Source organism: Oncorhynchus gorbuscha, linkage group LG17 (genome assembly GCF_021184085.1).
Source record: "Oncorhynchus gorbuscha isolate QuinsamMale2020 ecotype Even-year linkage group LG17, OgorEven_v1.0, whole genome shotgun sequence".
NCBI lineage: Eukaryota > Metazoa > Chordata > Actinopteri > Salmoniformes > Salmonidae > Oncorhynchus > Oncorhynchus gorbuscha.
This window is the reverse complement of record NC_060189.1, coordinates 34,901,653-34,916,102: the sequence shown is the minus strand read 5'-3', so window position 1 is coordinate 34,916,102 and position 14,450 is coordinate 34,901,653. Positions and strand designations below refer to the sequence as shown.

At 46.9% G+C, this 14,450-nt stretch overlaps 1 protein-coding gene across 5 annotated transcripts in view; it reads right to left on the bottom strand.

Moving 5' to 3' along the window:
- Positions 1-14,450, bottom strand: part of LOC124001919 (neuronal PAS domain-containing protein 3-like) — a 406,591-nt gene that overhangs the window by 112,315 nt on the left and 279,826 nt on the right. For all 5 annotated transcript variants that reach the window (XM_046309078.1, XM_046309079.1, XM_046309080.1 and 2 more), the window contains one exon: positions 2,209-2,298. In XM_046309078.1, coding sequence (XP_046165034.1) covers positions 2,209-2,298 — 90 coding nt within the window. The remainder of the gene's footprint in view (positions 1-2,208; positions 2,299-14,450) is intronic.

The following is a 14,450-nucleotide window of genomic DNA, read 5'->3' as shown; positions in this document are numbered from 1 at the left end:
GCGTTGCTCTACACTTTCTGGGGGACTGAGTTTTGAAAACAGTGGAATAAGAGTAGGATAACTAAGGAGATGGAGAAACTTCTGGTGTTTGATTGCAAATACGCAGACAGAGTGGAAAACAGAACACAGAAGGCTGTTGAATACATACATCTTCAAACTGAGGGCAACCATGGCAACCGTGACAGACAGGGAGACGCGTCCGTCCATGTATACGGACGGGTAAGATAGTCTAGCTCGCTACATTTTCAGAAATGACACGTTTCTAATTTTGGCAGAAAGTCGTTTTCATTTCAAGTTAAAGTGTACTGTTAGCTGGCTGGCTCACTAGCTAACGTTATGTGTATGATCAGTGTAGTTATATTATTCGTGTCTCAGAGCCATTTGCATGGCTAGTTATAGCCTAATGTTGAACGTGGTTGGTTAACTACCTGCAGATTCATTCAGGGTAGTAACGTTGTGAATTGTGATTATTGTTTAGCTAGCTAGCTACATGTCTAAACAAAAGACTCCAATACCATGCAAGTTATTTATTTCCATTTTTAGCCTCAATTTTCCATCTTGTCAATAGAATGTGCATGATGTCACTGCAACAACTGTCGATAGACAGTCGAATATGGCCGGTGTCAGTAAACGTTGGCAAAAAAGTGTAATTAAATGTTTTCGGCTCCCGAGTGGCGCAGTGGTCTAAGGCACTGCATCTCAGTGCTAGAGGTGTCACTGCAGTCTCTGGTTCAATCCAGGCTGCATCTGGCTGTGATTGGGAGTCCCATAGGGCGGTGCACAATTGGTCCAGCGTCGTCCGGCCAGGGTAGGTCGTCATTGTAAATAAGAATTTGTTCTTAACTGACATGCCTAGTTAAATAAAGGTTAAATGAAAAATATATATTTTTTAATTTGCCAGTAGCAAAGTTGCAGTCACCAACGCTCTGGATAACATAACCATAACAGCCTAACCAGCTCTGCTAGGGTAAGTAAAATGGTCAGTGAGCTGTTCTCTCATTTGTGTCTGGAAGTAGCTAGCAAGCTGGCCAACGTTAGCCAGCTTAAATAGTTGGGCGGGGCTAAGGCTTTAGAGGGTGTGAACGATGCTGAATGGCCGTACACAAAGAAGAGCTCTCCTGTAGGTGTACCAAAATATTCAAGGGCCATTTTCTCAAAAGTGAAGCTACAAGTTTAGCAACTTTCAAAGCAGAATTACTTTCCCATTGTTCCTCAACTATACTGTATGATATATAATTTTCTAGCTCTGAGTCTCTACTTTTATCTGATGTAAAAAGCAGGCTCGCCGGTATCTGCATCCAGGGTATGTACATCATTTGGCCACATCTATTTGTCCTTTACATCTAAGTGTCCTGTATTTTATTTATGCCATGTATTATGAATCTAAGTGAGTGTTTTCTTATGCAACATTTTAATGATGTAAATTCTGTTAAGTCTAATGGTTTTACAAAGGTCAAGTCTATACCTAGGGGTATAGAGGGGTGTTGTACAAAACATCTCTAACCAATCAGAGTATCAAAGCCTATGACGCTGTTTCAAAATGACACCTTACCCACATGTGTTCTGGCTCTGACCCAACCCATCGGTTTCTGGACCAATCAGATGGCCCAGAATGGCCCCTTCACATCCGGTATAAAGTCAGGGAGGTACTCAGACCCAGACTCATTGTGGAGAAGAAACTAACGTCCATGGGCGTGGCATAGCATTTCGGCCAGAGCAAGAAGTCTGGATAGCCAGAAAAGGACTCTGTGTACTCTCTAGTCAGTCTACAATAGCCCTGTGTGTGTGCGTGTGCGTGTGTGTGCGTGTGTGTGCGTGTATGTGCGCGTGTGTGCGTGTGAGGGTGAGGGTGTGTGTGTGTGTGTGTGTGCACTCAAGTCTGTCTGTCTGTTAGCCCTGGAGACAAAGCTATGGTGTATGAAACCATTAGAATCCTCAAGGTCACTCCCCCTATCGTTTGACCTCCAAGACGTCTCTGTCTGTTTATTGACATGTAATAACAGACTGGGACCTGTTAGCATACTACTGAGATGAAAAATACCCTCTGATCAAATTGGATGGCTGCAAATTAACTACAGGGCCAACAAGCTGATGAGATTTTAAATTAGCTCTAATTTGTCTGAATTGTCTTCAAGCCAGCGCTGATAAACAAAAGAAAGGAGAAAAAAATGGTAGTAGCGATAAGGAATTGACTGTTGTTGCACTCACCTGTGAAAGTCCCAGGTATATGGACACCGTCTCAGAGATGTACAAAAACCTTCCCTCCTTGTTTAGTGCAAATACAAATCCATCCAGGGACTGTGTGAGAGAGAGAGAGAGAGAGAGAGAGAGAGAGAGAGAGAGAGAGAGAGAGAGAGAGAGAGAGAGAGAGAGAGAGAGAGAGAGAGAGAGAGAGAGAGAGAGAGAGAGAGAGAGAGAGAGAGAGAGAGAGAGAGAGAGAGAGAGGGAGAGAGAGAGAGAGAGAGAGAGAGAGAGAGAGAGAGAGAGAGAGAGAGAGAGAGAGAGAGAGAGAGAGAGAGAGAGAGAGAGAGAGAGAGAGAGAGGAGGGGGAGAGGGAGGGGAGGGAGAGAGAGAGAGAGAGAGAAGAGGGAGAGAGGGAGAGAGAGAGAGAGGCAAGAAAGAGATAGAGAGAGAGAGGAGAGGGAGAGAGAGAGAGAGAGAGAGAGAGAAGAGGAGAGAGAGAGAGAGAGAGAGAGAGAGAGAGGGAGAGAGAGAGGGAGAGAGAGAGAGAGAGAGAGAGAGAGAGAGAGGGAGAGAGAGAGAGAGAGGGAGAGGGAGAGAGAGAGAGAGAGAGAGAGAGAGAGAGAGAGAGAGAGAGAGAGAGAGAGAGAGAGAGAGAGAGAGAGAGAGAGAGAGAGAGAGAGAGAGAGAGAGAGAGAGAGAGAGGGAGAGAGGGAGAGAGTTAGATGATGTATACTGGGACAGAGATAAAGCTATGGACCATGGAGAGGAAACCCGCTGAGTGTTTGTTGTCTGTTTGCCTGTAAAACCAAAATGACACCTCCCCATGTGGAAGGTAGTATCTCTCATGATGACAGTAACAAGTACAACCACAATTAACAGTGTGAATGCAGAAGCACAAGTGCAAACAAACCCAAGTTGGAACAGACGAAGAGAGCAAAGCATACAGCACAGTACAGCATATTATCACTGCATCTATGGACCTTCAATCCATGTACGTTTGCAAACGTTATCAAAGTTTGAATAATGTGTGTGTTTTTGTCCAGGGAAGTCTAGAGCATTTGGGGGGTATTGGGCTGTGTTGTAGTGTGCTTACCATCTAATGCACTTTACCATTTCCTAACATTATGCTAGTTAGGTCTACTCCAGGATGCTGGTAAAGTCTACACTAGTACACAACTAGTAGTCCTTTCCATTCCAGCCCATATCAATATAATGTGTGAAATCTACTATAATATGCTGGTTAGGTCTAGGCCAGGATGCTGGTAAAGTCTATGCAGAATGCCGATCCATTCCAGTCCAGGCCCATGTAATATGTGTGTGTTTTTACTTCCTGGATATAGTCTACCAGTATGCGGGTCCATTCCAGTCCAGACCCATATCTAATGATGGCCCTGCTCTTAGATCATGACTGGAAGCAGCGTTCTGTTCTGATCCCAGCCTCCAACAGGCCCAATTAAGACACCTACTGTATGTCACTAAAGTGAACTTCTGCTCCCCGACGGCTGGGATAATCTGTAGGGGCAGCTAACCACAGGCACACGGCACAAAGAAACGCACAAATCCAAACGTAATAGATTGGAGGAAAACAGGCTTCTCCCTCCCCCTCCATCTCCAGGCTGGCTCTGAGACTACAGGTCCTGAAAACAACGAGGCATTTATGTTGCAAAATGTCCCTGCCGCTGATCTGATCACCTTTCTATGAGGATTACTCTGTCGTGTCGCGGGCGGCGTTGCGGCGCATACGGCGGTGGTATTTCATATGTGCGGGCGCGTTTCCATTTATTTTCCCCAAGCAACGTTAAAGGAGCAGCTAACGGCAGCTGGTGTGAGGAGAGAGAGAAAGAGAGAGAGAGAGAGAGAGAGAGAGAGAGAGAGAGAGAGAGAGAGAGAGAGAGAGAGAGATGGAGCGAGAGAGTCTCCCTACCTGCCGATAAAACAGGGCAGCCTGGGGCTATTTACAGCCAGCTGATATGCAGCTGACAACAGCAACTCCCACTGAGGCCCTGCTGAAGCCAGACAGCCAGCCAGCTCACAGCCAGCTTCTCCAAACACATCTGCCAGGAGAAAGAGGAGCTTTACATTGCTCTTCTTTACATTACACAGCTAACGCTGGCACCGATTTAGCGCCTAACATCCATAGCAGACAAAGAAGACTCATAGTTTGGCGTTTCATTTAGCTCTCTGCTCGAGAGAGAGAGAGGCATGTGCAGCGTATCTTGGGTGTCGTCTGGAAAAGCTTACATCAAATCATTTGTGTGGCTCTCAAGCTGAAGAATAATTATATTTCATGTATTTCTCGTCATTTTCACAGATCACAGAGATTACAAAGATTGTGCATCATAAACTGTGCTTTTTACGTTTAACATAGACAATAACATTCCAAGTATATCATTTATATAAATGGTAGTTTTGACTTTAGTTTACATTTACAGTGCATCTCCTCTCTCTGGTATGGTATCCTTCTTCAAAAGGAACCAACACCTGTCATCTTTCAAATAGCTTCCACCGGTCGTTGTTGATCATTTTTCAGGAGAGCTTGTGGAGAGTTGAGCTGGGGGTCCTTTATTCCAGTAGCACCAACCATTGGTTCTCTTTTCTTCCTTCCATCTGTCAGTTCATTTCTGTTCCCCTCAGGGAGAGCACCTCAGAGCCCCGGCAGCAGTGACACACTCTGCCACCCCGTGACCAGAGGATGGGGTCTCTGGCGGTGTAACGCTATCATCCGTCCCCACAGACTTCACCTGCCTGTCACACTGGGCCCCAGCACTCCCCCCTACCCAGCCTCCAATCATTTCTCCCTGTCCGGCCTGCTCCTCTTTAAAACGCCTAGCATCTGCGGCCCAGGAATGGCAACTCTCTAGAGGGGGGAGCTGCAGAGCACCACACACACCGGAGTTGTAGCTGCTCTGTAGCTAGCTTCTATCGCTGATAAACGGTGATAAACGGCCACTGTTTACAGGCTAACCACTGTGTAAAGTGCGCTATAAATCACAGCAGAGACAAACTTCTAGGGGAGAAATGTGTTACATTAAGATGGGGTTCTTAAGTCATTTATTTAAAAGCATTTCAGACTGCTTTGACTGAGTGAGGCACATTTTGTTTTTGTGCCCAGTTCCGTGGGAGTGGAGAGCAAGAGAAGAACCAATAGTGTGTTAGGTTGATCTTGTTGGCAGGTAACAGGCTTTGGCTTGGGCAGGTACCTGTTTACCTTTGTCCCGGCCCTGACCTCTAAACTCTAACCCCTGGCATCACACAGCCCAACTAGTGATCCACATAGGTTAGAAAGGGCATCAGGGCATCAGACCCAAGGGCATCAGACCCAAGCAGATATTACAACTAACATTACTGTAGACCTCTACCCAGATACTGTACGGGTGTTAACTATCAAGACATTTTATTTTGTATTGGCAATGCATTTGAGGACTTATCTTTACGGAGATGATCCTGGAAATATCAATAAACAGTTCCTTTACCTTGTACATACTAACCAGACAACCATGACGGAGTCCTTTAAGCAAACACTTCATGTAACCGACGCTTGTTCCTTCCAGAGGACCAACAAACTTCCTGTGAAGGACACAGTTTAGCAGACACCAACCCTGGCCTGGCCTGAGAGAGCACTCTCTCTCTCAGATATTAGCCAACCCAGTGGAGGCCAGCCGAGATGGGGCTCATTGACTATTAACATATCATTAACTATTAGGTCAGACAAAATGGAGAGAGATGGGGCGGCCACATGCTCACGCCAGCCCCCGTCACCCCGTCCCGTCCCGTCCCCCCACCGCTGTCCCCCGTTGGCCCAGACACAGCCACTAAGAACAATCACTGCAATTAACACCTCCAGCAGGGCTGGACACAGCAGTGCTAATACGCACACAGGCACGCACGCTCACACAGGAGGAGGATTCAATCCCAACTCCAGACTGTAGGCTGAGAGAGGCTCCCGCTGTGAGAGTGTCTGTGCAGCGTGTGAGTGAGCGTGTGATATTGAAGCACCTCTCAGTGCCGTGCATCTCCGGGTCTGCCAGATTTACAGACACCCCTCACTCTATACACAAATCACAGCAATGGCCAGGACTATTAGGCCCAGATCATGTTCTCAGTAAATGACTTCAATCTGCAGTGCTCTGGTTGGTTTTAAGAAAAACTACATTTGGATGAAAAGAGGTAGGCACAGGAAGAGCAAGAGAGGATGTGAGAGCGACGGTGTGAGAGAGACGGAGAGATAGAAAGAGAAGAAAGGAAAGAGAAAGATCGAGAGAGATTACTAGAGAAAAATGATTTAAAATAGATCCCCACACCGAGACCCCCTTCAAATCACTCATCCTACCCCACACTGAGACCCCCTTGAAATCACTCATCCTACCCCACACTGAGACCCCCTTGAAATCACACAATCTACCCCACACTGAGACCCCCTTGAAATCACTCATCCTACCCCACACTGAGACCCCCTTGAAATCACTCATCCTACCCCACACTGAGACCCCTTTGAAATCACTCATCCTACCCCACACTGAGACCCCCTTCAAATCACTCATCCTACCCCACACTGAGACCCCCTTGAAATCACTCATCCTACCCCACCCTGAGACCCCCTTCAAATCACTCATCCTACCCCATCCTGAGACCCCCTTGAAATCACTCATCCTACCCCACACTGAGATCCCCTTGAAATCACACATCCTACCCCACACTGAGACCCCCTTCAAATCACTCATCCTACCCCATCCTGAGACCCCCTTGAAATCACTCATCCTACCCCACACTAAGACCCCCTTCAAATCACTCAACCTACCCCACTCTGAGACCCCCTTCAAATCACTCATCCTACCCCACACTGAGACCCCCTTCAAATCTCTCAACCTACCCCTCTCTGATACCCCCTTCAAATCACTCATCCTACCCCACCCTGAGACCCCTTTCAAATCACTCATCCTACCCCACACTGAGACCCCCTTCAAATCACTCATCCTACCCCACACTGAGACCCCCTTCAAATCACTCATCCTACCCCATCCTGAGACCCCCTTCAAATCACTCGTCCTACCCCATCCTGAGACCCCCTTCAAATCACTCATCCTACCCCATCCTGAGACCCCCTTCAAATCACTCGTCCTACCCCATCCTGAGACCCCCTTCAAATCACTCGTCCTACCCCATCCTGAGACCCCCTTCAAATCACTCGTCCTACCCCATCCTGAGACCCCCTTCAAATCACTCGTCCTACCCCATCCTGAGACCCCCTTCAAATCACTCATCCTACCCCAGTCTGAGACCCCCTTCAAATCACACCATACTTATTGTGCCCATTTGATTTTGTGCTTACCATGGGGGAAAGGAATCTCTGCTTATGCTGAGCATGACACATTTATTGGTCCTATTTAGAGCCAAAATGACCCGTCACAGATTGCTCCCCAGTTCCTCCTCTACTCTTCCTCCAGCCAGCCACTCTCTGTGTATGAAGCTACGGTATCATACTTGTTCTCTCGTATTCAGTGCAAATCATTTTCAGTAGCCTAAGAAGCCATTCATACTGGACAGATACTAACCACCGCAATTCCATTGTGTAGCAGAAAACATAGGAGGGAAGAAAAGGACATATTGGATTGATGTGAAGAGATACAAGCTTTTCGCTACACCCGCAATAACACATGCTAAATATGTGTACGTGACCCATGCAATTTGATTTGATCACTATTATCAATTGTTTGGGTGGGGGTGGGGGGGGGTATCACATTATAGCAGAGTAAATATCACTTGATCTACTGACTGTACATGGAAAACGCACAAAATAAGGCTGCTGGCACTAAATATGAAGAGAATCTAAAGACCATTCTGATGAGCTAAAGTCATCCAATCTACCTGTAACCAACGTCACGGTGGAATCAGACCTGTTCTTCGACACTGCCTGGTGTCCAAAGAGAACAGAACATACAGTCTTAGAGAAAAGGCTTCCAAAAGGCTCCTTCAGCTATCCCTATAGGACAGCGGTTCCCCAACTAGGGGTTATACAACAAAACAACAATATATTACAGTAGTCTTTGTATCTCAAAAATCATTGTAATGTGGTTAACTTTTATTTATTTATTATGAAATGTATTTAAATCTGAAAGATCAAATTCAACCAGAAGTTGCCCTTAGATCATGGAAAAAGTCCGCACTTGACCGTTGCACTTGAATCATTCCCACGGTGAATGGCAAGGCCTGCTACGCTATGAAACCACACACTACTGCAGAGACTTTGATATTACCAGCCGCAAGTGATATGGTGAAAACAATGTGTGGAGAATCAGAGAAACTCAACATCAATACCTATGTCAGATAACTGGTAAACAAATAATTGATGCTATTGCTGGAAATCAAGAGGAAGCTAACGGAATGACTCAAAAACAACCCAGCTTATGCACCTCAAAATGGACGTTAGCTGTGAGGGACGAGATGCCCACGGTTTGTCTTTTGTTCGCGATACATGTCGGGGGATGCTATTCCCTCGGACATATTGTTTCTCTCTCACGATTCCCGAGCATGAAATGGCACAGTGTCACGTTCTTCTGAATGAGCAGACCAAGGCGCAGCGGGAGTATAGTTCCACATCTTTTAATTAATAAGTGAAACTGGAAACAAAATAAGGAAACTTACAAAGACCCGTGACTACGTAGTGCTCAGACACACTATACATAAACAATATCCCATAACCCACAGGTGGAAAAAATGCTACTTAAGTATGATTCCCAATTAGAGACAACGATTACCAGCTGCCTCTAATTGGGAATCATACAATTCACCAACATAGAAAATAAAACCTAGAACAAAAAAACCCTAGACACGCCCTGACCTACTCTACCATAGAAAATACAGGTTTTCTATGGTCAGGACGTGACACACAGGGGGTGTTCAGTGTGCTGCGTGGCTATACTGACGGAAAAAAAGATGCCATGCGATCGAATGGTGGGCTTTTGCACAGATGGGGCTCCATCAACGACAGGACGGCGGGCAGGGCTCTGCACTCTAGTTATGAATGTGTCTCCCTCTGCCATATGGACACATTGTATGATACACCGAGAGCAACTGGCAGCAAAAAGAGCTGAGCACAGAACTCACAGGTAACCTGCATCAAACCACATCCACTGTGCTCACACCTGTTCGCAACACCAGGTGGAGATATGGGATCAGAGCACGACGATGTTCTATTTCACACCGAGGCTTGTTGGTTACCGAGGGGGAGGGTTGGAAAGATGTTTCGCATTGAGAGTGGAAGTCTTGCCATTCACAATGGCTGTAAAAGGCATCCCGAGTGGCGCAGTGGTCTAAGGCACTGCATTGCAGTGCTAGCTGTGCCACTAGAGATTCTGGGTTCGAGTCCAGGCTCTGTTGCAGCCGGCTGCGACCAGGAGCCCCATGGGGCAGTGCACAATTGGCTCAGCATTGTCTGGGTTAGAGGAGGGTCTGGCTGGCAGGAATGTCCTTGTCCCATTGTTCACTAGTGACTCCTGTGGGGGGCCGGGTGAAGTGCTGCATGTTGACACGCTCGCCATGTGTATGGTGTTTCTTCTGGTTTCTGGGTTAGAGGAGGGTCTGGTGTTTCTTCTGGTTTCTGGGTTAGAGGAGGGTCTGGCTGGAGGGTCTGGAGTTTCTTCTGGTTTCTGGGTTAGAGGAGGGTCTGGCTGGAGGGTCTGGTGTTTCTCTGGTTTCTGGGTTAGAGGAGGGTCTGGTGTTTCTTCTGGTTTCTGGGTTAGAGGAGGGTCTGGCTGGAGGGTCTGGTGTTTCTCTGGTTTCTGGGTTAGAGGAGGCTCTGGTGTTTCTTCTGGGTTAGAGGAGGCTCTGGTGTTTCTTCTGGGTTAGAGGAGGGTCTGGTGTTTCTTCTGGTTTCTGGGTTAGAGGAGGGTCTGGTGTTTCTTCTGGTTTCTGGGTTAGAGGAGGGTCTGGTGTTTCCTCTGGTTTCTGGGTTAAGTGGGCATTGTTTCAAGAAGCAGGCTTGGTTGGGTTGTGTTTCGGAGGCACGGCTCTCGACCTTTGCCTCTCCTGAGTCTGTATGGGAGTTGCACCAATGGCACAAGACTGTAACTACCAATTGGAAAAAGGGGTAAAAACATTTATTTAAAACATTTAAAAAACAATGTGTAATTCAAAGAAAATGTGACTCCTCGCCTATGTAACAGACACATTTGAGAAACTGAACAAAATGCACGCGAGGGGAAATAGAAAAACATTCTACCGATAAGTGACATAATCAGCGGATTCAGAGGAAATAATTCTTATTGGAGAGAGAGTCTTTCCAAAGAGAACCCCACCCCCTTCCCTCAGCTGTGCCTGTTTCTAACAGAAAACAGCATCAGCGAGTGTCCCACACGAGTGATGACTGCTCACCTCCAACGCTTGGAAGAGCACTTTGGGACCTACTTCCCAATCCGTTTGACTGTTATCCTGGCTCAGTTGACAAGCTGGTAAGTGAAATCGAACAGCTGATCCAGCTGGCATGTGACCAAATGCATTTACGGGTCACTATGGAGGAGTTTTGGTTCCTGACTCAAAGGGAATAATACCCTTCCGTCCCCCTCAGAGCATTAATGCCGCGGTCAAAACAACTGGGAACTTGGAAATGTCCAACTTCCGCCTTCAGTGCGTTCAAGACAACTGGGGACTCTGAAAGAAAACAACCTCAGTCTGGGAAAAATAGTTTTGAGCGGTCATCAAATATATACATTTAAACATTATTTTAAGACGATTTAAATATAATACATAGAAATGTTGTGGGACAAAAGTAGATGAAGAATCAATAGGTTTTTAGATTGAGTATTTATTGGGTCATTATGTTAGTATATTATGTATGTTTGTAATAGTGTGCTGTATGTGAAAATGTATTCATATTATACATTGTATTTGAATGTTTAAGGACTCTTGGAAGATTAGTCCAGATGGGGACTAAAAGAGATCCAAATCAAAACCAAAATCAAAATCAAATTCGAACTCGGGCCTCTTTCTAGAGCTCCAACTCTTCGACCTGAAGATCACTGACGTCATGATTTTACCTTGTATTTTTCTGAGTTCCCAGTTGTCTTGAAAGCACCGTAGAACATCACCTCATCACCAGAGATTAGGTGGACCACGCTCCCTGAGGTGGACATTGTGGACCATGCCCCCTGAGGTGGATATTGTGGACCATGCCCCCTGAGGTGGACACTGTGGACCATGCCCCCTGAGGTGGACATTGTGGACCATGCTCCCTGAGGTGGACATTGTGGACCATGCTCCCTGAGGTGGACATTGTGGACCATGCTCCCTGAGGTGGACATTGTGGACCATGCTCCCTGAGGTGGACATTGTGGACCATGCTCCCTGAGGTGGACATGGTGGACCATGCTCCCTGAGGTGGACATTGTGGACCATGCCCCCTGAGGTGGATATTGTGGACCATGCCCCCTGAGGTGGACACTTTGGACCATGCCCCCTGAGGTGGACATTGTGGACCATGCTCCCTGAGGTGGACATTGTGGACCATGCTCCCTGAGGTGGACATTGTGGACCATGCTCCCTGAGGTGGACATTGTGGACCATGCTCCCTGAGGTGGACATTGTGGACCATGCTCCCTGAGGTGGACATTGTGGACCATGCTCCCTGAGGTGGACACTGTGGACCACGCTCCCTGAGGTGGACATTGTGGACCATGCCCCCTGAGGTGGACACTGTGGACCACGCCCTCTGAGGTGGACACTGTGGACCACGCCCCCTGAGGTGGACATTGTGGACCACGCCCCCTGAGGTGGACATTGTGGACCATGCCCCCTGAGGTGGACACTGTGGACCACGCCCCCTGAGGTGGACACTGTGGACCACGCCCACTGAGGTGGACATTGTGGACCACGCCCCCTGAGGTGGACATTGTGGACCATGACCCTGAGGTGGACACTGTAGACCACGCCCCCTGAGGTGGACACTGTGTACCACGCCCCCTGAGGTGGACACTGAGGACCATGCCCCCTGAGGTGGACACTGTGGACCACGCCCCCTGAGGTGGACACTGTGGACCACGCCCCCTGAGGTGGACACTGTGGACCACGCCCCCTGAGGTGGACACTGTGGACCACGCCCACTGAGGTGGACACTGTGGACCACGCCCACGCTCCCTGAGAAGCTTCGACGTGACATGCATCAAGCACACCCATCTCATTAGTGGTGGTGAGATAAGATCCATTATGTCAGACTCATTAGCAATTGACTACCCACACATTAAAAGTATGTGATGGTGAGTTGAGAAGACAATCCCTTTTGTTTTGGAATGTTTGGGAACCATTGCTATAGGAGAACACAAAAGGGTTCAACCTGGAATCAAAAGGGTTATTTCTACCTGGAACCAAAAAGGGCTCTTCAAAGGGTTCTCCTACGGCAGAGTTCTGCAACTGGACGAATTTGGCACTGGTCAAAAGTAGTGCACGATATGGGAATATTAGGGTGCCATTTGGGATGCAGCCTGTGAGCAGAGTAGGGAGCTACTGCTGGTTGTCTTCAACAAAAAAGTTCCTTCCTCCAGGTGACTAGCCAACAATATTGTTCCTACCTCCCTGCGTGCTTGGATTTAATTAAGTGATAACAGTCACCTTGGGGTGATGATGACAGAGCAGGCAGTAATATATGGGTTAAGGGAAATAGCTAGGGAGACAGGGGAAGACACGGGCCTAGGCGATATACAGTCATATAATAGATAGAGAGACAGGGGTAGACAGGGAGCTAGGCTATATACAGTCATATTATAGATAGACAGAGACAGGGGAGAGACAGAGACAGGGGGCTAGGCTATATACAGTCATATTATAGATAGAGAGACAGGAGAGAGACAGGGGGCTAGGCTATATACAGTCATATTATAGATAGAGAGACAGGAGAGAGACAGGGGCTAGGCTATATACAGTCATATTATAGATAGAGAGACAGGGGAGAGACAGGGGCTAGGCTATATACAATCATATTATAGATAGAGAGACAGGAGAGAGACAGGGGGCTAGGCTATATACAGTCATATTATAGATAGAGAGACAGGAGAGAGACAGGGGGCTAGGCTATATACAGTCATATTATAGATAGAGAGACAGGAGAGAGACAGGGGCTAGGCTATATACAGTCATATTATAGATAGAGAGACAGGGGGAGACAGGGGCTAGGCTATATACAGTCATATTATAGAAAGAAAGAGAGACAGGGGGCTAGGCTATATACAATCATATTATAGATAGAGAGACAGGGGAGAGACAGGGGGCTAGGCTATATACAGTCATATTATAGATAGAGAGACAGGAGAGAGACAGGGGGCGAGGCTATATACAGTCATATTATAGATAGAGAGACAGGAGGAGACAGGGGGCTAGGCTATATACAGTCATATTATAGATAGAGAGACATGGGAGACAGGGGGCTAGGCTATATACAGTCATATTATAGATAGAGAGACAGGAGAGAGACAGGGGGCTAGGCTATATACAGTCAAACAATAGATAGAGAGACAGGGGGATAGGCTATATACAGTCATATTATAGATAGAGAGACAGGAGAGAGACAGGGGACTAGGCTATATACAGTCATATTATAGATAGAGAGACAGGGGGAGACAGGGGCTATATATACAGTCATATTATAGATAGAGAGACAGGAGAGAGACAGGGGGCTAGGCTATATACAGTCATATTATAGATAGAGAGACAGGAGAGAGACAGGGGGCTAGGCTATATACAGTCATATTATAGATAGAGAGACAGGGGGCTAGGCTATATACAGTCATATAATAGATAGAGAGACAGGGGACTAGGCTATATACAGTCATATTATAGATAGAGAGACAGGAGAGAGACAGGGGACTAGGCTATATACAGTCAAATAATAGATAGAGAGACAGGGGATAGGCTATATACAGTCATATTATAGATAGAGAGACAGGAGAGAGACAGGGGCTAGGCTATATACAGTCATATTATAGATAGAGAGACAGGAGAGAGACAGGGGGCTAGGCTATATACAGTCATATTATAGATAGAGAGACAGGAGAGAGACAGGGGCTAGGCTATATACAGTCATATTATAGATAGAGAGACAGGGGGGGGCTAGGCTATATAAGTCATATAATAGATAGAGAGACAGGGGACTAGGCTATATACAGTCATATTATAGATAGAGAGACAGGAGAGAGACAGGGGACTAGGCTATATACAGTCAAATAATAGATAGAGAGACAGGGGGATAGGCTATATACAGTCATATTATAGATAGAGAGAGA